At 46.2% G+C, this 24,760-nt stretch overlaps 1 protein-coding gene across 4 annotated transcripts in view; it reads left to right on the top strand.

Annotated features, from left to right (window-relative positions):
* Positions 1–24,760, top strand: part of Jakmip1 (janus kinase and microtubule interacting protein 1) — a 137,274-nt gene that overhangs the window by 48,877 nt on the left and 63,637 nt on the right. For 3 of the 4 annotated variants that reach the window (XM_074042656.1, XM_074042659.1, XM_074042658.1), the window contains exons 2-3: positions 15,095–15,360; positions 18,741–19,235. In XM_074042656.1, coding sequence (XP_073898757.1) covers positions 15,232–15,360; positions 18,741–19,235 — 624 coding nt within the window. In that variant the 5' untranslated portion in view covers positions 15,095–15,231. Of the gene's footprint in view, positions 1–37; positions 192–15,094; positions 15,361–18,740; positions 19,236–24,760 lie in introns of those variants that run through there. The other variant, XM_074042657.1, reaches the window with a different exon arrangement.

The following is a 24,760-nucleotide window of genomic DNA, read 5'->3' as shown; positions in this document are numbered from 1 at the left end:
CGTATAGTCACATGACCCTCTACTGCAAGGGAATCTGGGGAGTGAAGGGAGCCAGCTATGTGGGAGACTTGCAGAGCACATCCTGGGGCAAGAGGATGCAGGAAGCTTGACACAGCTTCTCGCTGCCCACTGCCCACCACTGGCCACTAGCATCATGGCTGGAAGCAGACGGTGGGAGGAAGTTTCACAAGGTAAACCAATCTGCTTCCTCCATGCAGGGAGGGATTGATTTATCAGATCTTTCATTTCTTAGGGAATTGGGGTTTTACATTGCCTCTGTCTCTCTTTCTTGCCTTCCTTCCCACCCTCTGAAAGAATGAGTAACGTGGAGCATTTGCAGAAGGCTATATGTGTCCTCTAAGCCTTACAGACAAGCTGTGAGCCCAGCCACCATCCCCCCCAATCAAGGCGGACATTGGCAATGGCAGTGAGCAGGAGGGAGACCTGCTCATAAGCTATTCAGGAGCATGCAGCGAGCAGAGTTCTGCCTAGCCAACTTTGCACTTCTCCCTGGCATGGGTTTTGCCTTCATTCAGACTCGTTATTTTGCCTTCCCGTGTTCTACGGGACTGCAGTATCTCATAAAGTACTCTGGTGTGCAATTTTTATAATGTAATCTTACCTCGTTGGGTTTATTACAAAGATCTTTCTTTAATCCAGAAAGGGGGGGGGTTGCTTGTTTAGTTTAGAGATTATTCAACAAACACTGAAGGGTTAGTTAGCAGGAACTGGGAATTAATTCATGCTTTTCTTTTGTAATTTTCTATGAATGTGCACAAGTTGGGTGGCTTTGCATGTACAAGTCTTAAGATTCAGTGCTTCTTTTTTTTTTCGGTGGCACTGGAATTTGAACTCAGGGCACCATGCTTGCTAGGTAGGCATTTTACCACTTGAGCCACTCTACCAACCCTTTTTTATGATGGGTTTTTTCAAGATAGGGTCTTGTGAACTACATCCAGCCTCTGGATCCTCCTGATTAGCTAGGATTACAGGCGTGAGGCACCAGTGCCTACCTTCAGTGCTTTCTTGAAGACAACAAATAGTTGGGTCTTATTTTTTGATCTGCTCTGAGAGTCTCTGTCTTGCATTGATGCATGCAGACCCTAATGTTTCAAATGATTATTGACATATGTGGTTTGTATCTCCCATCTTGGTTACTGTTTCCTATTTGTTACTCTGTTCTTTGTTACTGTTTTGTCTTCCACTCTGTTTCTGCCTTCTGGGGTTTTAATGTTTTCTACTTTCTCTTCTTTACGAGGATATCGATTGTACATCTCTTAAAACTTTGTTAGGGGTCACAGGAGACTTCGCAATATACATTTACAACTAATCCAAGTCCACTTTCCAATAGCAAGGTAGCAATTCATGTATAGTGTGAGGACCTTGTGACACTGCTGTCATTCATTTTACATAGCCATCAGCTAGAATCATTGAACAACTTGTTGCTCTTAAATTGCTTTTGGACAAACTTATCTGTTAAATCAACGAAGAGTAAGTGAAAACTTTTATCTTAGCTTTAGTTACCTCTTCTCTAAAGCCCTTCCTTTCTTTATGTAGATCTGAGTTTTTAAATTTTGGGTTTTCCCTGCTTCTGTTTAGGTCTGAGTTTTTAACATATGTCATTTTCCTTCTCTCTGAAAAACTTCTTTTAACTTTTTTTTTAAAAGCAGGTCTATATGACAGTTTTTGTCTGTGTGAGAAAGTCTTATGTCTCCTTTATTTTATTTTGGTTTTTTGAAATAGGGTCTCACTGTGTAGGCCAGGATGGCCTCGAATTCTTGATTCTCCTACCTCCACCTGCCAAGTGCTGGGATTACAGATGTGTGCCAGAAGAGCCAGAGGTGGTGGTGCACACCTGTAATCCTAGCACTTCTTTGCTTTTGAAGGATTATTTACAGAATACAGGATTGTGGATTCATTGTTTTCTTTAAACACTAAATATTTTACTCTGCTCTTTCTTGCTTGCATGGTTTCTGAGCAGTCTGATGAAACTCTCATCTATGCTTCTCTTATCCTGACTTCCTTCAGGATATTTTCTTTATCTCTGATTTTCTGTAGTTTCAGTGTATATTTTTTTTCGGAGGCATTTATGCTGCCTCCCAAGTGTTCTACACTTTGTGGATCTGGGGTTTGTTGTCTGACATTAGTTTGGGGAAAAATTCAGACATACTGCTTTAAATATGTCTTCAGTTCTTTATTTCTGGAGTGAAACATGACATGGAAGTTACACCTTTTACAGTCTGACAGTCCTGGAATATTCTGTCCTCATTTGTTCCATCATCATTCCACTCTTTTCAGTGTGGGAGCATTCTGTGACATGTCTTTAAGTCACTGACTCTTCAGCTGTGTGCAGTCTATCATTGAGCCCTCCAAGAGCTTTCTTCCTTTTCGTTACAGTATCTTTTATTTCTAGCACTTCTTCTCCCCACCCCCCACCTTCTTAGAAATTTCCAGCTCTGCCTACATTAGCCATCTTTGCTTACATGTTGTCTGTTTTTTCCTGGGGCTCTTACCATATTAGTCATAACTATTTCAAAGTCCTGACAATTCAAGTATCTCTGCCATATCTGAGTCTGGGTCTGATGCTTGCTCTTACTCTTCAAACTGTGTTTTGCCTTTTAGTAAACCTTGTAATTGTTTGCTGGAAGCCAGGCATGATGTAGTTGGGGAAAGGAACCTGAAGTGGCATCTGTGCAGGTCTCCTGATTTTCATCTGATTTACCTTATTTTGGTAGCCATGACTTCCAAGTACTTTACACAATGGGCCACAAACTACAAGTCTGGCTCAGTTCTTCTGTGTCCTCACATCCCCCCACCTTCCCATCTGTACCACACCCCTTCATTGGGCAGTGCTCTCTACCAGAGTGGCCACGGAGCAGGCCACAGTGTTCCCTGACTGGAAGTGTCTTTTTTTTTTTATTTGTATGTGCATACAATGTTTGGGTCATTTCTCCCCCTTCCCCCATCCCTTCCATTACCCCCCCACCCCCTCAACTCTCCCCCCCACCCCCTCAATACCCAGCAGAAACTATTTTGCCCTTATCTCTAATTTTGTTGTAGAGAGAGTATAAGCAATAATAGGAAGGAACAAGGGTTTTTGCTGGTTGAGATAAGGATAGCTATACAGGGAGTTGACTCACATTAATTTCCTGTGCATGTGTGTTACCTTCTAAGTTAATTCTTTTTGATCTCACCTTTTCTCTAGTTCCTGGTCCCCTTTTCCTATTGGCCTCAGTTGCTTTCTTTCTTTCTTTCTTTCTTTCTTTATTTTTAATTTTTTTATTTTTTTTTCATTTTTCTTTTATTATTCATATGTGCATACAAGGCTTGGTTCATTTCTCCCCCCTGCCCCCACCCCCTCCCTTACCACCCACTCCACCCCCTCCCGCTCCCACCCCTCAATACCCAGCAGAAACTATTTTGCCCTTATCTCTAATTTTGTTGTAGAGAGAGTATAAGCAATAATAGGAAGGAACAAGGGGTTTTGCTGGTTGAGATAAGGATAGCTATACAGGGCATTGACTCACATTGATTTCCTGTGCGTGTGTGTTACCTTCTAGGTTAATTCTTTTTGATCTAACCTTTTCTCTAGTTCCTGGTCCCCTTTTCCTATTGGCCTCAGTTGCTTTAAAGTATCTGCTTTAGTTTCTCTGTGTTGAGGGCAACAAATGCTAGCTAATTTTTTAGGTGTCTTACCTATCCTCACCCCTCCCTTGTGTGCTAAAGCTTTTATCATGTGCTCAAAGTCCAATCCCATTGTTGTGTTTGCCCTTGATCTAATGTCCACATATGAGGGAGAACATACAATTTTTGGTCTTTTGGGCCAGGCTAACCTTACTCAGAATGATGTTCTCCAATTCCATCCATTTACCAGTGAATGATAACATTTCGTTCTTCTTCATGGCTGCATAGAATTCCATTGGGTATAGATACCACATTTTCTTGATCCATTCGTCAGTGGTGGGGCATCTTGGCTGTTTCCATAACTTGGCTATTGTGAATAGCGCCGCAATAAACATGGATGTGCAGGTGCCTCTGGAGTAACCTGTGTCACAGTCTTTTGGGTATATCCCCAAGAGTGGTATTGCTGGATCAAATGGTAGATCGATGTCTAGCTTTTTAAGTAGCCTCCAATTTTTTTTCCAGAGTGGTTGTACTAGTTTACATTCCCACCAACAGTGTAAGAGGGTTCCTTTTTCCCCACATCCTCTCCAACACCTGTTGTTGGTGGTGTTGCTGATGATGGCTATTCTAACAGGGGTGAGGTGGAATCTTAGTGTGGTTTTAATTTGCATTTCCTTTATTGCTAGAGATGGTGAGCATTTTTTCATGTGTTTTTTGGCCATTTGAATTTCTTCTTTTGAGAAAGTTCTGTTTAGTTCACTTGCCTGTTTCTGTATTGGTTCATTAGTTTTGGGAGAATTTATTTTTTTAAGTTCCCTATATGTTCTTGTTATCAGTCCTTTGTCTGATGTGTAGCTGGCAAATATTTTCTCCCATTCTGTGGGTGGTCTCTTCAGTTTAGAGACCATTTCTTTTGTTGAGCAGAAACTTTTTAGTTTTATGAAGTCCCATTTATCTATGCTATCTCTTAGTTGCTGTGCTGCTGGGGTTCCATTGAGAAAGTTCTTACCTATACCTATTAACACTGGACTTCGATGGTGTTTGTTGTTATCTCCCCTTTTGCATTCCTGATTCTACTAATTTGGGTTTTTTCTCTCCTCATTTTAGTCAGGTTTGCCAGGGGTCTGACAATCTTGTTTATTTTTTCAAAGAACCAACTTTTTGTTTCGTGAATTCTTTGTATGGTTTTTTTGGTTCTATTTCGTTGATTTCAGCTCTTATTTTTATTATTTCTCTCCTATTTGTTTTGGGATTTTCTTGTTTTTGTTTTTCTAGGAGTTTGAGATGTATCATTAGGTCATCGATTTGGGATCTTTCAGTCTTTTTAATATATGCACTCATAGCTATAAACTTTCCTCTCAGGACTGCCTTTGCTGTGTCCCATAGGTTCCGGTAGGTTGTGTTTTCATTTTCATTGACTTCCAGGAACTTTTTAATTTCCTCTCTTATTTCATCAATGACCCATTGTTCATTAAGGAATGAGTTACTCAGTTTCCAGCTGTTTGCATGTTTTTTGTCTTTATTTTTGTTGTTGAGTTCTAGTTTTATTGCATTGTGATCAGGTAGTATGCATGGTATAATTTCTGTTTTCTTATATTTGCTGAGGCTTGCTTTGTGCCCTAGGATATGATCTATTTTGGAGAAGGTTCCATGGGCTGCTGAGAAGAATGTATATTGTGTAGAAGTTGGATGAAATGTTCTGTAGACATCTACTAGGTCCACTTGATCTATTGCATATTTTAGATCTTGAATTTCTTTATTGAGTTTTTGTTTGGATGACCTATCTATTGATGATAATGGGGTGTTAAAGTCTCCCACAACCACTGTGTTGGAATTAATATATGCTTTTAGGTCCTTCAGGGTATGTTTGATGAAATTGGGTGTGTTGACATTGGGTGCATATAGGTTGATAATTGTTATTTCCTTTTGGTCTATTTCCCCTTTTATTAGTATGGAATGTCCTTTATCTTATTTGATCAATTAGGTTTGAAGTCTACTTTGTCTGAGATAAGTATTTTTTATTGCTACTCCTGCCTGTTTTTGGGGACCATTGGCTTGGTAAATCTTCTTCCAGCCTTTCATCCTAAGCCTATGCTTATTTCTGTCAGTGAGATGGGTCTCCTGTAAGCAACAAATTGTTGGATCTTCCTTTCTAATCCATTTCATCAAGTGGTGCCTTTTGATGGGTGAATTAAGTCCGTTAACATTAAGCGTTAGTACTGATAGGTATGTGGTGATTCCTGTCATTTAGTTGTCTTAGTTGTTTGAAGGTTTGATTGTGTGTACCTAAGTTGAGGTTACTCTCTACTGTCTTGCTTTTTCTTTTCCTGAAGTTTGGTGCTGACTGTCTTTTCATGGTTAGGTTGGGTTTCACTTTCTGTGTTCAGAATCCCTTGAAGAATCTTTTGTAGTGGTGGCTTTGTAGTCACATATTGTTTTAGTTTCTGCTTATCCTGGAAGACTTTTATTGCTCCATCTATTTTGAATGATAGTTTTGCTGGGTAGAGTATCCTGGGGTTGAAGTTATTTTCATTCAGTGCCCGGAAGATCTCACCCCATGCTCTTCTTGCTTTTAATGTTTCTGTTGAGAAGTCTGCTGTGATTTTGATGGGTTTACCTTTGTATGTTATTTGTTTTTTCTCTCTTACAGCCTTCAATATTCTTTCCCTAGTTTCTGAACTTGTTGTTTTAATGATGATATGTCATGGGGTAGTTCTATTTTGATCTGGTCTGTTTGGTGTCCTGGAGGCCTCTTGCATCTGTATGGGAATATCTGTCTCTAGATTTGGGAAATTTTCTGTTATTATTTTGTTGAATATATTATGCATTCCCTTTGCTTGCACCTCTTCTCCTTCTTCGATGCCCATGATTCTCAAGTTTGGTCTTTTGATGGAGTCAGTGAATTCTTGCATTTTCTTTTCACAGGTCTTGAGTTGTTTAACTAATAGTTCTTCGGTTTTTCCTCTAATTACCATTTCATCTTCAAGTTCTGAGATTCTGTCTTCTGTTTGTTCTATTCTGCTGGATTGGCCTTCCATTTTGTTTTGCAATTCTGTTTCATTCTTTTTTCTGAGGTTTTCCATATCCTGAGTCCCTTCTTGTTTAATGTTGTCTATTTTTGTCCTGAGTTCATTTATCTCTTTATTAACCGTGTTCTTTGTTTCACTTTGGTGTTTATACAGTGCTTCTATGGTTTCCTTTATTTCTTCTTGTGCTTCTTCAAATTCTCTATTTTTGTTGTCTTGGAATTTCTTGAGTGTCTCCTGTACATTTTGGTTGACCTATCCAGTATCATCTCTATAAAATTCTCATTGAGTACCTGTAGTATTTCTTCTTTTTGATTGTTCTTGTGGGCCTCATAGGGTTCTTTGGCATAGTTTATCTTCATTTTGTTGGAGTCTGGATCTGAGTATCTGTTTTCTTCATTTCCCTCTGGTTCCTGTACTATTTTTTTGCTGTGGGGAAACTGGTTTCCCTGTTTTTTTTGTCTTCCTGTCATTGCCCTTGGTGTTGTTACTGTCCCTGTACTGTGTGCAATTAAGTATTTTCTAGCTTGTAATAATAACAATGGTGATATTTAGAATGGAAGGGTGAGGGGAGATGGAAAGCAAAGAAGTTAAAGAAAAAGGGAAAAACAAATAAAGAAGTAGGAAAAAACAAAACAAAGAATCAAACAAAAAAAGTTTCAAAGATATAAACAGGGAGAAATAGTGTACTAATCAACAGTAAGCTGAATGGGCATTAGAGAGACAGAGGATTGAAAATAAAAAAATAAAATAAAAATAAAAATAAATAAATAAATGAAAAAAATCTCCAAGTTTAAGTGCAATAAAGTTTCAGTATTAATAATTTTGGTGTTAGTTCTTCAGCCTCCAATCCTGGAGATGGTGTCTCAGAAGTAGTTCTGTCATTGTCTCATCAAAGGGAAAAAAACCTAAAACAAAACAACAACAAAAAAACACAAAACAAAAGAAAAACCCCACAAAGTGTCCCAAGTTCAAATGCAATACAGTTTCAGTAAGTTTTTCAGCATGCAGGTGTAGTTCAGTTGTTGTCTCATCAAAGGTAGGGAGAAAAAAAAAAAAAGAGTCTGGAGACAGGTCTGTGAATGGTATCTGAGGCTGTGGCTCGCGTGCCCGCTGCTGTCAGCCTGCTGTTGCTGGAGGCGTTATTTATGCAGATCTCAGGGGTGAGCTTAGCACTCACCTGGCCCTGCAGGCTTTGTTTACTCAGAGTTCTCCTGTGCGGGAGCCTCTGCTACAACCTTTCCCCTTTCCAAGCACACTGGGGAAGGTGACACTGCACCTGCTTTCTCAGGCTGGCTTGTTTATTTACAGCTCACGTGGGAAGTGGGTCTTCCCCCTTCTCCTGTGGAGTTTTCTTCCCACTGCTGCTTTTACAAGCTTTTCCGCTCCTGGTTGCTGGGCGTGTGCGGCGCTCCTGCCTTCTCCAGCTGGCTTGTTTATTTACAGTTCCATGAAGGAATTCCCCTCCCCTCTTCAGCGCTCAGTGCGCCCCACCCTCTTTGCTACGTGTCTTTATTGTTCTTATTGCTTATTACTCAGTTTCTCTTTTTCCCCCAGGTGGGGGTCAGTCTGTCCAGGGGGCTATGCTGATCTGGCCCAGGGTTGTCTGTGGGAGTACCGTGTACCACTTAGCTCACCTTGTGGTCTGCATCTTCCCAAGCCGTCTGGGTGCTGCCTGGAAGTTTCTCCTGTCTTTAGGGGTTACATGATGAGTGTGGACTGGGCTCTGGCAATGAGGCCTGAAGTTCCAGAGTCTGCCAAATTTAGAGAGGCCTCACTTGCTTGGACTTTACTTCTTTAGGACATATCAAGATGGCCACTTTAGGACCAAGAGGTGGAGGGTATTGTAGATTCCTGGGCCCTTCCACCCCTGGGAAAGCAGCATCCTCACAGTGTCCAGCTGTCACTGTGTCACCTGTGACCCTTCTCGTGGGCTTGAGCTTCAGTGATGAATGTGCTGATTCTGTGACTGGGGTGACAATGACAGTTGACACAAGTGGTGGCCATTGAGAAATCCCATTCTAACATCTGTGGCCATCTTTAAGATGACATGGGTCTGATTTCGTGCTGATCTGCATGTGCACTGAAAGGTAGGAGCCTGGAGGAAGGAATTTTAGGTGAGAGAGGCCTTGGGCATCCTGCAGGCAGAGCAGGCAGGATCTGCTTTGTATCCTCAGCCCAGGCAGCATGGCACCTGTCATGTGGGAGGCCTGCAGCTCGTGCAGAATGACTGTGAATACTGTGTCCAGCTCACTGACTTCTTCCCTGACTCCTTAGGTCTGTGGCCTTGTAGACTACAGATAAAATGCACACAGCTTTGTTTATCTCACAACAAGGCCCAAGCCCTGGTTGGTCAGTATGTTAGTATTGTGCTATGGCCATATCAAAATATGGAAGGTGTCCAGCAGGCACAGGGAGAGGCCAGCTAGGAAGTGCTAAGCCAGCACCAGGAGCTGGCATCTGTGCACACACAGCTGGCTCTTATCTACTTACACTCAGCTTTATACAGCGTGTGTGTGTGTGTGTGTGTGTGTTGGGGTGGGGGAGGTTATATGCACAAGGGACTATCTATGTACCTTTAAGGACTTTGTGTTTCTTTCTGCCTGAACTTTGTCATGTGAATCCACAGTGAGTGTGGACTGGGCTATATGATATTGTCAGACCTCCTAAGGGAACTCCTGGTATGGCTTAGCCCTGCCCCGGGATGGGCTCTTTGCTTGTTACTCAAGGGCCTAGATTTGTTCAGAAGGGCAAGCAGACCAGTAAACAGGCACTGGGGGAAAGGGGCCTAGAAGGTGTCCCATCAAGGTCACCACAGTTGTGATTATTATTTTCTCTGCAGGGGTGGGACTTCTGCTTTGGGAGACGCCCTCCCATGGCTGTGGTGACTATCCAGGCTGCAGGTGGCAGGGCTGGGGGAAGTGCAAGGACCAGGTAGGTGGGCTTGGGCGGTACCGGAGTCAATGAAGAGGTGGGGACCAAGCTGCTGGGTCAGCTCCCTGGGCTGAGTTCTTTCTGACAGTGTGTCCATTCACTTTCTTCTCCACTTGAAAATGCACATTCACCACCAGCAGGGGCTCCTATAGTGGGGACAAATCCCCCAGGCCACAGCCTGGCCCTGATGCCAATAAAGAATCTCTTGCTTCCCTGCACTTCCCACCCCACTTCTTTCTGAGCTCACTTGCTGCACATGGCCTGGGCACCTTCCATACCTGCATTTGGAAAGACACAGCCCCAGCAAGCCCTCATTGCTGTGTCTTCATGGGGGCTTCCACTCACTGAATGCTGAGAGTCTGGAGGCTTTGCCACTGTGCAAAGCCCCCATTTCACAGATGGGGAGACAGAGACCCAGAGAACTCGGAGCCCTTACTCCAGATCACGGAGCAACTAGTCCAGAATTCGAATGTACATCTATCTGACTCCAAAGTGAGCCTCAGGGAGGAGAGTGACCTGCTGCTTTGATGGCTCAGTGGCGTAGGGCCGATTAAAGGGAGGCCGGTGGTCTAGGGCCCACTGTAAGCCCACTGATTTTGACCTTAGTAACCCTCCCCTCCTGTACCATATATCTGCACACTTCCCAAGACCCTGTCCTGGCAGATTTTGGAGGGTGGGCTGTGGTGAGCCGAGGGTGGCATTATTCATCCTGGCACATTGAATGTGGGCTTCAGGGGTCAGGGCTTGGCCGACCGAGAGGAAGTCAAGCCCCTAAAGGTCTGTGTGTGTAGGGGTGCTGTCAGGGATGCAGACCCAGGTGTGCACCTGCTGCCAAGTGGCCTTTTCCTTTGTGGTGGGGGTGGGGCGAGCTGTACCTAGCCATACCTGGGGCCCAGCAACCTCCATGCCAGCTGTCAGCACACCATTGGGCAAGTGGCCCAGTTAATTTTTCTCTGGCTTTCTTCTTGTATCCTCCCAGCTAAATGCAGGTGTTTTTCTGAAACTTACCTTCCTTACAAAAACCATCTACGTGGCTTTCTTTCTTTGAAAAGCAGTAACATAAATACAAAATTAGACTTATCTGGAAAAATAGGGGAAATTAAATGTCATCTGTAGTCATATTAGCCTTTTGGAGGTGTGGCTATCTAGTTGTCACCACTGTATCCCAGAGGACAGGGACAGTCACCTTGCAGGTGCTCAGTGAGTATTCGTGACTGAGCAAAATGAATGAACACATGTGTATGTTACAGAAAAGTGAGATCATAAGTGACATCAGGCTCTGCACCCTACCCTTTTCACTCTTTGTGACATTAGCCTGCCCCACATAGAGTGTGCTCTCAGGGCTGTGATATGGCTTATGTAATCCATCCCTTAGTGCTGTTGGGACCGACATCAGGTATGTGTATCAGAGACAGAGTCTCTGGTCATTTCCTTAAGCACATTCCTAGTGGTGGCTACAGGATGGACTAAGGTGATGTAGACTTCCACCACAGAGTTTCCTGTGGGTCAGGGTGAGGGGAGGCCTTGGAGCAGAGGCTGGATCCTGAGGACCCTGTGGCTGTAAGCAGGCAGGTCTGAGGCATGACAGATGGGTGATGTAGGAAGTTCTGATGGTCAAATCAAAGCAGATGAAAGCCATTGGCTCACACCTATAATCCTAGCTACTCAGAAGACAAAGATCAGGAGGATCAAGGTTCTGGGCCAACCTGGGTAAACAGTTTGTGAGAACCTATCTCAAAAAAACCCAACACAAAACAGGGCTGTCAGAATGACCCAAGTGGTAGAGCTCCTGCCAAGCAAGTGCAAGGCCATGAGTTCAAACCCCAGTATTGCCCCACAAAAAAACCAATGGAGCCCATGCTTACCTAAAGACAGCATGTACCTTTCTGGAACCGGCCAGTGGGGATGCTGGTTGCCCCTGGGTAATCCCTGCTGGTGTGTTAGAAGCATCGAGCTCTCCTGAAAGAGGCACGTGACCTTCCTCATGGCCTTCCAGATTTTCCCATTAGGATGGACATCCCAGGCTCAGATCTGGCAGGGCATGATTGACTTCAGCTCACAGCACTGAGAATCTTGCTGGATTCGCTGGCACTGATGAGCCAGTTTCCTTCTCCTGCCTCCCTGCTCTGTACTTCCTGTCAGCACAGCTGGCTGTCACCTGCAGGCTAGGGTCTCACTGACTCCATGTGGCTGAATTCAATAGCCAGTTTCTGGTTTTCATCTGGCCTCCCAGGAGCTGGCCACTATTGCCTCCAACCTTCTAGAACACGTCCTTCTGTCAGTTTCCCTGGTTCTCCATTTCTTTTCTTTTCTTTTTTTTTTTTTTTCATTTTTCTTTTATTATTCATATGTGCATACAAGGCTTGGTTCATTTCTCCCCCCTGCCCCCACCCCCTCCCTTACCACCCACTCCACCCCCTCCCGCTCCCCCCCTCAATACCCCGCAGAAACTATTTTGCCCTTATCTCTAATTTTGTTGTAGAGAGAGTATAAGCAATAATAGGAAGGACCCAGGGTTTTTGCTGGTTGAGATAAGGATAGCTATACAGGGCATTGACTCACGTTGATTTCCTGTGTGTGTGTGTTACCTTCTAGGTTAATTCTTTTTGATCTCACCTTTTCTCTAGTTCCTGGTCCCCTTCTCCTATTGGCCTCAGTTGCTTTAAGGTATCTGCTTTAGTTTCTCTGCATTAAGGGCAACAAATGCTAGCTAATTTTTTAGGTGTCTTACCTATCCTCACCCCTCCCTTGTGTGCTCTCGCTTTTATCATGTGCTCATAGTCCAATCCCATTGTTGTGTTTGCCCTTGATCTAATGTCCACATATGAGGAAGAACATACGATTTTTGGTCTTTTGAGCCAGGCTAACCTCACTCAGAATGATGTTCTCCAATTCCATCCATTTACCAGCAAATGATAACATTTCGTTCTTCTTCATGGCTGCATAAAATTCCATTGTGTATAGATACCACATTTTCTTGATCCATTCGTCAGTGCTGGGGCGTCTTGGCTGTTTCCATAACTTGGCTATTGTGAATAGTGCCGCAATAAACATGGATGTGCAGGTGCCTCTGGAGTAACAGTCTTTTGGGTATATCCCCAAGAGTGGTATTGCTGGATCAAGTGGTAGATCGATGTCCAGCTTTTTAAGTAGCCTCCAAATTTTTTTCCAGAGTGGTTGTACTAGTCTACATTCCCACCAACAGTGTAAGAGGGTTCCTTTTTCCCCGCATCCTCGCCAACACCTGTTGTTGTTGGTGTTGCTGATGATGGCTATTCTAACAGAGGTGAGGTGGAATCTTAGTGTGGTTTTAATTTGCATTTCCTTTATTGCTAGAGATGGTGAGCATTTTTTCATGTGTTTTCTGGCCATTTGAATTTCTTCTTTTGAGAAAGTTCTGTTTAGTTCACATGCCCATTTCTTTATTGGTTCATTAGTTTTGGGAGAATTTAGTTTTTTAAGTTCCCTGTATATTCTGGTTATCAGTCCTTTGTCTGATGTATAATTGGCAAATATTTTCTCCCACTCTGTGGGTGTTCTCTTCAGTTTAGAGACCATTTCTTTTGATGAACAGAAGCTTTTTAGTTTTATGAGGTCCCATTTATCTATGCTATCTCTTAGTTGCTGTGCTGCTGGGGTTTCATTGAGAAAGTTCTTACCTATACCTACTAACTCCAGAGTATTTCCTACTCTTTCTTGTATCAACTTAAGAGTTTGGGGTCTGATATTAAGATCCTTGATCCATTTTGAGTTAATCTTGGTATAGGGTGATATACACGGATCTAGTTTCAGTTTTTTGCAGACTGCTAACCAGTTTTCCCAGCAGTTTTTGTTGAAGAGACTGCTATTTCTCCATCGTATATTTTTAGCTCCTTTGTCAAAGACAAGTTGGTTATAGTTGTGTGGCTTCATATCTGGGTCCTTTATTCTGTTCCACTGGTCTTCATGTCTGTTTTTGTGCCAGTACCATGCTGTTTTTATTGTTATTGCTTTGTAATATAGTTTGAAGTCAGGTATTGTGATACCTCCTGCATTGTTCTTTTGACTGAGTATTGCCTTGGCTATTCGTGGCCTCTTGTGTTTCCATATAAATTTCACAGTAGATTTTTCAATCTCTTTAATGAATGTCATTGGAATTTTGATGGGAATTGCATTAAACATGTAGATTACTTTGGGGAGTATCGACATTTTTACTATGTTGATTCTACCAATCCATGAGCATGGGAGATCTCTCCACTTTCTATAGTCTTCCTCAATCTCTTTCTTCAGAAGTGTATAGTTTTCCTTGTAGAGGTCTTTCACATCTTTTGTTAGGTTCTCCATTTCTGTATCTCCATGTAGAGATGTTCTTCTTGCCAGTACCATCTTTTCTGTCATCCCTCCCTGCTGGGATGTTCTCTTGTTCTCATCTGCACTCTTTTCCCAGGTGATCTAATTCTGGTACCACTTCTTACTAGCTGTGCAGACTTAGGTAGCCTGCTTAACTTCTCTCTGCTTCAGTGTCCTGGTCTGTAAGGGTTTAACAACTATACTCCCTCTTCAGGTGTTCCAAAACTTACAGGGTAGGATGCCAGCTCTTATCATAGGATTTGGCACATAGAATGCCTCATGATTGTTCCCTGTTGTCACCCAGTCATTCATCCCCTCATTCAACCCATGTTGGAGGGCCTTCTGCATGCTGGACTCTGTTCTAGGCACAGAAAACCTGATAGGTAACAAAACAGACCCAGGTCTTGTGGACTAGGTTGGGACTGCCATTCCAAAGTAGGGAAAACAGGTGAGATGTAGGTAGACACACAGCTTGTCATGGAAAGCCACAATATGGTGTGGGGGGATGGGGACCAGGGATGGGCTTACCAGGCCATGGGGGCGTGTGGTTAGATTAGCACAGTACATGGACCTGGGGAGTCCGGGCGGGTGCAATGCAGCTCTTATCCCTGACTCACAGCTGTGGACCTCGATCAGGTTAACACTGTTTCCTCTTATTAGCTGTGTGCATGGCTGGAACTCAGCCTGTGTGTGCCTCCATTTCCCCTCCTGTAATACTGGTGACATCTACATGATAGGGAAGGAACTGCTAACCTCATGAAGCCTAAGAGCCCATTTCAAAGTGTGGTCCCTTGACCCTGCTCTGGAGTTACTGGGGGTGTGGACAGAGGATGCTGGGATGAAACTTGGACCTGCCTTTTGAACCACGGGTCGGGTGGCTCAGCTCACTGAAGTTTGCAGACCATGGCCAATGAGCTGTGTAGCTGGGTCACCTCAACCTGGTGAGGGAAGGATTGGAGCAAATGTACAAGAGGTGTGGTTACCCACGTGAATCAGCTCGGAGCTTGTCAGAAATGCAGGTTGGGTCATCAGGGGCAGAAAGACCCTGTCTTTCTTAACTTGCAGGTGACTCTGATGCAGCCCAAGGGAGAAGCATCAGTTCAGTCCTGGGGGTGGCAGGCATCCTCCAGATGGGAGAGCAGCCCCAGCCCCTCTGCTAATTCACTCCCCTCCTTCCCCAGGTTCCCGAGTGATGGTGGGTTATGCAGAAGAGGAGCGGAACCCTGCGCCACTGGTTAACACGGCCGAACTGGCAGCCTTGCCTGCTGGTGGGTGGGCGTGAACCTCAGGACCCCAGCATCTCAACCCAAGAGGAAGCATGTCGAAAAAAGGCCGGAGCAAGGGCGAGAAGCCCGAGATGGAGACTGACCCAGTGCAGATGGCCAATGAGGAGCTGCGGGCCAAGCTGACCAGCATTCAGATTGAGTTCCAGCAGGAAAAGAGCAAGGTGGGTGCATGAGTGGGCCCTGGCCTCCCTGGGGGCTGGGCTGTGCACACTGAGGGCAGCACTGTCAAGGTGTGTGGAGGGCATTGTCGGGACACTGCCCCTCCCTGGGCTCTGCCTTCCTGAAAATAATCGCACCAGTGCAGAGACCGCTGGCGCACTTGGTGGCCCTGCCACCTGCTGGCTGTGAGCTCTGTCAGGCTGAGATACTCATATGATTCAACTCCCCTTACCTGAAAGATGGGGCTGGAATGGTTCCCCAGCAGGGCTGGAGTCAGGACGGTGCTACACAAGAGCCTGGAACAGGCCTGGCTCTTTGCCATGAGCATTTTGCCCTGGTAGAGCAGGCAGGAGCTTTGAAACTGGTCATGATGATGCCTGGTGGGGGCCAACCTACAATGGGAGGTGCAGCCCACCACAGTGGGAGGAGCCCAGGCTTCCTGACCTCTCAGATTGGTGTCCATCTTCACTTGTCCCAACTAGCTTCACCATCTTGAGCAAGTGACTGAAAGTGTCCAAACCTCTCCATTCGGCTTGCAGTTTAAGGTTGCTGTAAAGGTTTCATGTTCTGACACAGTGAAAAGCCCCATAGCATCTGGTGTTCAGGTGCCACCCTGGTCCATTTGGTTGGCATGGCTCTGACTTGGTGGGGTTGAGAGCCAGTCAGGGGTTCTGTGAGTGCAGGAGGGTGAAGACTCTGGCTTGCATTTGAGCAACTGAGCAATGGAGGGTCTCTGCCCAGCTGGGGAGGTTACCCCCAAAGCCCTGAAGGGGCCCTCAGCCCTGTTGTGGCATCTGGAGTATGGGAGGAGGCCCCTTGGGGAACTGCCTCAGTGGCCCATCCCACCAAGCACTGGGGCCCAGGCAGCAGCTAAATGGGCTGGGGCCTTGGCCCCAACCCCAGGTCTGAATGGCTGTGCAGAGAGTTCAGTTCAGACCAGGGGACTGGGGAGGAAGGTTAGTTTCAGGAGCTTAGGGACAGAGGTGCCCCTCCCAGCTCCTGCATTCAGGACTCCAGGCCTAGTGCACCCGGCCTCTTCTAGTCATGGTTGCTGGTGATGCCAGCCTCTGCATACCCTGCCCTCAGGAGGGACCCACCTGCTGGGGATCCTTCATAGCTGGCGGCTGAGAGCTCAGGGCAGCAGGTCTGACCCACAAGGAGCAGTAGCAGCTGCAGTAACAGTGGAAGCTGCACACCCAGTTCAGACAGTAGGGCTCCATCCCACCTCCTCCACCTCACCATGAAACCAGGTCACAGCCTCATACCTCAGTATTTCCAGCTGTTAATAGGGCACACTAAAGTGTCTGCCTCCCAGGTTGAGGAATAAACAAGAGAGTCACATACAGGGCCAGAGGTCGCCAGTCCTATGTACTCCTGTGGACAGGGTGCTGACAGTACCAGCTGCCTTAGAGGCATCCTGACCTTGCAGTGACCTGTGACTTTATCCTCTCTCAGCTCTGGAAGCTGAAGCCTGAGAGCCTGGTGTGGTAGGGCTGGTTCCTCCTGAGGCCTCTCTCCTTGTTATTCAGATGGTGTCTTCTCCCTGTGTCCTCATGTGGTCATCCTCTGCATGTGGTGGTGGTTATCTCCTCTTCTTATAAGAACAGGTTGGGTGCAGTAGTTCCAGACCAGCTTGCACAAAAAAGTTAGTGAGACCCCATCTCAACTAATAAAACTAGCATGGTGCTGTGCACCTGTCACCCCATCTCTGAGGGAGGTATAATTTTGAGAATTTGGGTCCAAGCCAGATTGCAAAAAATGCAAGACCCTGTTCAAAAAAAAAAAAATAACTGAAGAGAAAGGGCTGGGGGTGTGTGTCTCAAGTGGTAGAACACCTGTCTATCAAGCATGAAGCCTGAGTTTAAACCTCAGTCCCACCAAAAAAGAAATAAAAAACCACAAGTCAGATTGTATTAGGACTCATCCTGATGACCTCATTAAAGCCCCTGTCTACACACACAGCCACCTGCTGATGTCCTGAGTGCTAACCTTTAGCACATGAACTTAGGGTGTACCCAAGTACACACAGTATACACTGTGTTACCCGCTCTCCAGAGGTGGGCACAGTTGTGGGGGCACTTCTGGGTGGAAGCCAGTCCTGCAGGAGGAGACTCCCCATCCCAGGCTGCCTCCGTACTTCCGGGACACACAGAAATTCCCATGTGGATACAGCCTGGCTGCCCATTTTCTCCATTATCCCCCCACCACACACACAGCTGCTGGGTCCTCCTCTGCAGGGCTTTGCCTGTTAGGCTGCTGACAGAATTTCTGTTCTCAGAGAATTCTGCAGTGTGCTCTCTGGTTAGTACAAAGGCATTAGTGTAAACTTTATATTTGAGTGCTATTTTCTATGATCTCATAATAACCATCGATGTCACATTTATTCATGCTTTGCTATTTCACCTGAGGATCCCTGTTAAATATTGTAGGCAAGGGAACATGTAAACTTATCTGCATCTTACCTTGCAGTTCTTGGAGCCCGCTGTTATGTAGAATGCAAATAGAGGGGAAGGTCCAGTGGGATGTGTGATGTCTGAAATGAAATGCTCCAATAAGGCATTTTGGAGTATCTTCTGAAAGCATTGCCTTGGTTCATTTTACAAACGATATTTTAAAATGAGTAGACTTGGCGAGGCTGGTGGCCTGGTGTCCACAAAGCATAGGCTGGGCCAGGTGTCCCTGGAGAGGCTTGAGTCTTGGGTTCCTTGTGACAAACTGGGGAGAGGGAGGAAGGAAGAGCCCTTCTCTCCCTGGCTGGCACTGCCTACTCCTTCCCTCCCCACCCCTGGGCCTGTCCTGTCCTCCTCTAACTCCCATGCATAGAGGCACTGGGAAGGTGTTTCTGGTTTATAATCCACTCAACCTCAGTGAGAGATATCTGCAGTGTGTTTTGTAATGGGCACATTGTCCTTCCTCATAAATCTTAGAATTTAGCCGGGCATGGTGGCTCACACCTGTAACCCTAGCCACTCAGGAGGCAGAGATCAGAAGGATGACAGTTTGAAGTCTGGCTATCTCGAGAAAACCTATCACACACATAAAAAGGGCTGGTGGAGTGGCTCAAGGTGTAGGCCCCGAGTGCAAATTCCAGTACTGAAAGAAAATCTTAGAACTGAAGTAGTGTCCGAGGCTTGGCTGTTGCTGCCACCATCCTCAGGTGTTTTTCCACCGCCATGGAAAATCCGAAGACAATAACAAAATCCCCAATTGTAGTAGGAAAGATCCAAGATGGGGCTGGGGGTGGCTTGAGGAGAATGGGAGAGTGGGGGCCTGGGAAAGAGTCCCGATGCTGCTGCTGGTGTGTGTGTGTTGGGGGGGGGAGGCGAGGGGAGGTCTCCCCAGCCTTGACCTGACCGTGACCCCTCCCTCGCTCTGGCTGTAGGTGGGTAAGCTGCGGGAGCGGCTGCAGGAAGCCAAGCTGGAGCGCGAGCAGGAGCAGCGGCGGCACACGGCCTACATCTCGGAGCTCAAGGCCAAGCTGCACGAGGAGAAGACCAAGGAGCTGCAGGCACTGCGCGAGGTGCTCATCCGGCAGCACGAGCAGGAGGCGGCGCGCACGGCCAAGATCAAGGAGGGCGAGCTGCAGCGGCTGCAGGCCACGCTGAATGTGCTGCGCGACGGCGCGGCCGACAAGGTCAAGACGGCGCTGCTGGCCGAGGCGCGCGAGGAGGCGCGCAGGGCCTTCGACGGCGAGCGCCTGCGGCTGCAGCAGGAGGTCCTGGAGCTCAAGGCCGCGCGCAAGCAGGCGGAGGAGGCGCTCGCCATATGCATGCAGGCCGACAAGGCCAAGGCCGCCGACCTGCGCGCCGCCTACCAGGCGCACCAGGACGAGGTGCACCGCATCAAGCGCGAGTGCGAGCGCGACATCCGCAGGCTGGTACGTGCGTCCCCGCAGCCCCGCCTGGCGGTCCAGGCCCGCGGTCGGTGCAGGGTCGAAGCCCCCGCTGCCTTGGGTGTGGCAGGCAGGCTGTCCTTGCTTGGTGTGGTCCTTGGTGGAGCATCAAACCTGGAGCAATTTGTCCAGGTGTACGGGGGAAGTGAGAAAGGGCTGCGAGGTGGGGTTGCAGACTCACACCTGCAGGTAAGACGAGGTGGAGGGGAACAGCTGTGCTGTGGACTGGTGGAAGAAACTAAATTGCAAAAAATCAGACTTACAGCTGTCAGGGATCCGTGAGGATGTGAGGTGTAGATGAACCAGAATTCCAACGGAAGGGGGTGGAGACTTTCCTGGGCAAGCCGGCAGTCACAGCCAGGTCCTCCTGCGGCCATTCAGAGTCCAGGTGGGGCCGAGGATCGGGCTTCTCCAGGCAGCGATTCTCCTGGAGTTGAGAGGCGAGTAGGACTTTTTGCCATCCCTCAGTGTGGCGTGAAAGAGGAGCCCCCCAAATAGGCCGGCCTGCTCTGTGGAGTGCTCTCTGAGTTGTGGGGTGACGTGGGAGGCCACACCTGAAAACAGTGACGTCTACCACAGCCTTACTGGTGTTGGAGGCAGAGCTCGATAGAGGAGGGAGCTGCCGCACACCGCCCACCCTGCCTGCCCCTCAGTGCATTCTCGACCGACGTGATGTGGTGTGGTGTGGTGTGCGCCGAAACCCTCCGCTGAGATTCCCAGACTGCACGGAACAGCAGCCATATCTGTAAGAGCTGCGTTCTGATGATGAGCGCGGGGTTAGGTGCAGCTGGGACGGGTGGGAGGAGGCACCGTGCAAACATCAACCAGAAGTGAAGCTGGGCTGAGTGGGGATACTTCTTAATAATAGGGGACCAACTGAATAGGGAAGCCATTAATAACACAACTTAAAAAAAGTGAAAGAAAAAATTCAAAGGAGAAACTGATGCACAATTATGGTCAGAATGAATGAATTTCTACCAGCAATGATTGAACACACAGACAAACAAAAGACTAAAGATAGGAAGGTTTTTTTTTCTTTTATTATTCATATGTGCATACAAGGCTTGGGTCATTTCTCCCCCCTGCCCCCACCCCCTCCCTTACCACCCACTCCACCCCCTCCCTCTCCCCCCAACCCCCTCAGTACCCAGCAGAAACTATTTTGCCCTTATCTCTAATTTTGTTGTAGAGAGAGTATAAGCAATAACAGGAAGGGACAAGGGTTTTTGCTGGTTGAGATAAGGATAGCTATACAGGGCATTGACTCACATTGATTTCCTGTGCTTGTGTGTTACCTTCTAGGTTAATTCTTTTTGATCTAACCTTTTCTCTAGTTCCTGGTCCCCTTTTCCTATTGGCCTCAGTTGCTTTTAAGGTATCTTCTTTAGTTTCTCTGCGTTAAGGGCAACAAATGCTAGCTAATTTTTTAGGTGTCTTACCTATCCTCACCCCTCCCTTGTGTGCTCTCACTTTTATCATGTGCTCATAGTCTAATCCCATTGTTGTGTTTGCCCTTGATCTAATGTCCACATATGAGGGAGAACATACGATTTTTGGTCTTTTGGGCCAGGCTAACCTCACTCAGAATGATGTTCTCTAATTCCATCCATTTACCAGCAAATGATAACATTTCATTCTTCTTCATGGCTGCATAGAATTCCATTGTGTATAGATACCACATTTTCTTGATCCATTCGTCAGTGGTGGGGCTTCTTGGCTGTTTCCATAACTTGGCTATTGTGAATAGTGCCGAAATAAACATGGGTGTGCAGGTGCCTCTGGAGTAACCTGTGTCACAGTCTTTTGGGTATATCCCCAAGAGTGGTATTGCTGGATCAAATGGTAGATCAATGTCTAGCTTTTTAAGTAGCCTCCAAATTTTTTTCCAGAGATGTTGTACTAGTTTACATTCCCACCAACAGTGTAAGAGGGTTCCTTTTTCCCTGCATCCTCTCCAACCCCTGTTGTTGGTGGTGTTGCTGATGATGGCTATTCTAACAGGGGTGAGGTGGAATCTTAGTGTGGTTTTAATTTGCATTTCCTTTATTGCTAGAGATGGTGAGCATTTTTTCATGTGTTTTTTGGCCATTTGAATTTCTTCTTTTGAGAAAGTTCTGTTTAGTTCACTTGCCTATTTCTTTATTGGTTCATTAGTTTTGGGAGAATTTAGTTTTTTAAGTTCCCTATATATTCTGGTTATCAGTCCTTTGTCTGATGTGTAGTTGGCAAATATTTTCTCCCACTCTGTGGGTGTTCTCTTCAGCTTAGAGACCATTTCTTTTGATGAACAGAAGCTTTTTAGTTTTATGAGGTCCCATTTATCTATGTTATCTCTTAGTTGCTGTGCTGCTGGGGTTTCATTGAGAAAGTTTTTACCTATACCTACTAACTCCAGAGTATTTCCTACTTAAAGATAGGAAGGTTTTAACATGAAAACCAACTTGAGCTAAGTGACAGAAAAACGTAGTCCAGCCAGCTGTAGGGGACTGCAATGGGCATGACTCCCCTGTTTTCAAAGTAGGCTACATTTCAAAATGCGTGGGTTTCAGACAAAAAGAAATGGTGAAAATCAATCGTCTAAGCTTCCATCTCAGCAAGAAAGAAAAGAGCAGCCATCCAGACTCCCAGAAAGGAGAATGAAGAAAATCATAAAGAAACAGAATCAGGCTGGATGCAGTGGCTCACGTCTATAATGCAGCTTCTCAGGATTGTAGTTTGAAGCCAGACTGGGACAAAAAATTATTGAAAGCCCCATTTCCACAAATAAGTTGTGTGTGATGGTTCATGCCTTTAATCCCAGCTACAGGGAGGCAATTACAGTCCAGGGCCATCCCTAGGCAAAAATGCAAGACTCTATCCAAAAAATGGCTAAAATACAAAAAGGGCTAGAGGCATGACTCAAACAGCAGAACACATGCCTAGCAAGCATGAGGCCCTGAATTCAAACCCCAGTACCACCACCACCACCAAAAACCTAAGACTCACTGAAATATCAATACAAGCAATCCGCATATTCAAACGTTAATAAAAGCAGTAATTAGTGCACCTCTTGTAATGCTGATGGGGGAAGCAGCTGTAGTCCCTGACAGAAGATTGTAAAAGGGGAAGCCGGCAGTTCTTCAGTCAGCAAGGACACTGAGTGAACGGCCTACGCCAGCAAACTTGAAGTGAGACGTGGGTGCGATGGGCAGAGGCCTTGAATTTACCAAAACCGACACACGGGAATGGAAATCTGAGTCGTCCTTTAGCTGTTCCAGACGTCAAGTCTGTAATTAATAGCTTTCTGCACAAAGGAAAGCCTGGACTTGGGTGCCTTCGCAGGTTAAGGAAGAGCTCAAGCTAACTGTAGTCAGACCCTCCCAGAAAACAGAGTAGTGCTGCCATATTCGCTCTCATTTAAGAAGCCAGCACAGCTGTGATTCCAAACCAATGTGATGATTTAAAACACCAAATGTGCATTTGGTGGGGGAGGGGGCGCTCCTATAAACATAGGTAAGAGAATATTAATGAGGTATTCACAAATCAAATCCAGCAACATATCAGGACCAAGGTGAGTTTATTCCAGGAATACAAAAATTAGCTTAATATTCTAAAGTCAGTATTAATTCAACATAGTACAGCAAAGGAGGAAAAAAACCCTTATGATCCCTTTAGTAGATGGCAGAAAAAGCATTGTAAAATTCAACATGATGATATAAACTCTCAGCAAATGAGGAAAAGAATGAAATTTCCTCAATCTGACAAGCTGTCCTATTGATAACCTACTAACAAGGCTGGGCACAGTGGTGCACACCTGTAATCCCCTCACTTGGAGCTGAGGTAGGAGGATTGATAGTTCCAGGCAGACCTGGGGGTGGGGGGAGAGAACCAACAATGTACACAATGATGAAATAGTCACCATTTCCCACCCAAGTCCAGGGCCATAAGCCAGAATCACCACTTCTGTGCAGCACTCCACTGGCTAGCACATCAAATACAAGAGAAAGTTTGAAAGTCTGGAAAAAAGGAAGCAGAGTTTCCAGATGCTGTGGGTGTAGAAAGTCCAAGGGACCTGACTTAGCTTGACCTCCTGCTGTAAGAAAATACCACAGGCTGGGGGATTTATAGACAACAGAAATTATCCTCACAGTCTCCAGGTTGGGAAGACCAAGGTACCAATGGCACTGTGTCTGTGAGGACCTGGTCCTCACTCCCAAGATGGCAGTGTGGATGCTGTGTCCTTATGCAGTGGACACAGGGCAAAACGGAGGCGGGCAGCTCCCCCACTCTTGTCCCTAAGGTCGTTAGTCTTATTACTTCCAGCAGCCTCCACTTCTTAATACTGTCAGATGGCAGGTAAGGTTCAGTGTATGACTTTTGGCGGGACACGTTCAGACAATACAGAGTGTCGCAGCTAAGGTGTGACTTTGTCAAAAGCCCTGGACACAGATTAAATACACAAAGGCACATTTTATTTCTGTATACAAGCAGTGAGCAACAGGAAAGTGACAAGTCTTTAAAGTGCATTTATTATACAGCACCAAGTTAAATACCTAGGAATACCTGTAACAAAGTCTTGTGAGAGTCCTCGGCCGACACTGTAAAATATGGCTGAGAAAAACCAGAGGAGTTTTAAATAAGTAGAGATGCAGCCTCACTGCTGAGTGGACTGAGCACAGATGCACCTCTCCCATGGTGGCTTTACTAATCAATGCGATCTCTACCAACCCCCCCCCCCAACTTTTCATTGTTGACGTTGACGAGCAGATCCTAAATTTGATACAAAATTTAAGGGACCTGGAATCGCTGTCTTTTTTCTGTGTGTGCTCCTGGGGGTTAAATTCAGCCTCCTCCCCGTGCCGGCCAGCTGCTCTACCACTTGACCACACCCCAACCTTGGAGTCACCATCCTGAAGAAGGACACATCAGAGGTGACACACAGCATGCAACAAGCCTTGCTCCAAACCTGCAGCAGCCAACACAGTGACACTGAGGGATGAAAGCAGAGGGAAGAGGAGGCCAGCACAGCCTGCACTTACACGGCCACCCGACTTGGGTTGAAGATACAGCTGACTGCAGGTCTGTACAGAAAGGGTGGTCTTTCCCTAACGATGATGGAACTGCGGGGGATTTGTCAGAAAGAAAGAAAACAAGGGTGTTGCTCTCCAGCTCTTCCCAGCCACAAAGATTAATTCAAAATTGGCCACAGACCTAAGAGTAAAGCAGCAGGGAAGCTCCTGGAAGAAAACAGAAGGCTATGCTCCTGGTCTGGGGCAGGTGACTCTTTCTTAATCAGGGAGCAGGTGCCCTGTCCATATAATACCTCACTCTGGACAGGTCGTACCTTGAACACTAAGGAATTTCTGCTCATCTCACTGGAGGGCACCAGTGGACGAGACAGAAGACAGGGAAAAGATGCTTGCAAGACGCACGCCTAGGGAACCCCCACTCAGATTGTGAAGCAATAAGGAAAACAACCCCGCTGAGAGATAGGCAAAAGCCGGGCTTCCCAAGGGGCACTTGAATGACTA

This window comes from Castor canadensis, chromosome 9, assembly GCF_047511655.1.
Source record: "Castor canadensis chromosome 9, mCasCan1.hap1v2, whole genome shotgun sequence".
NCBI classification, from domain to species: Eukaryota; Metazoa; Chordata; class Mammalia; order Rodentia; family Castoridae; genus Castor; species Castor canadensis.
Note: the sequence above shows the minus strand (reverse complement) of the source record. Positions and strands in the feature narration are given on the sequence as shown.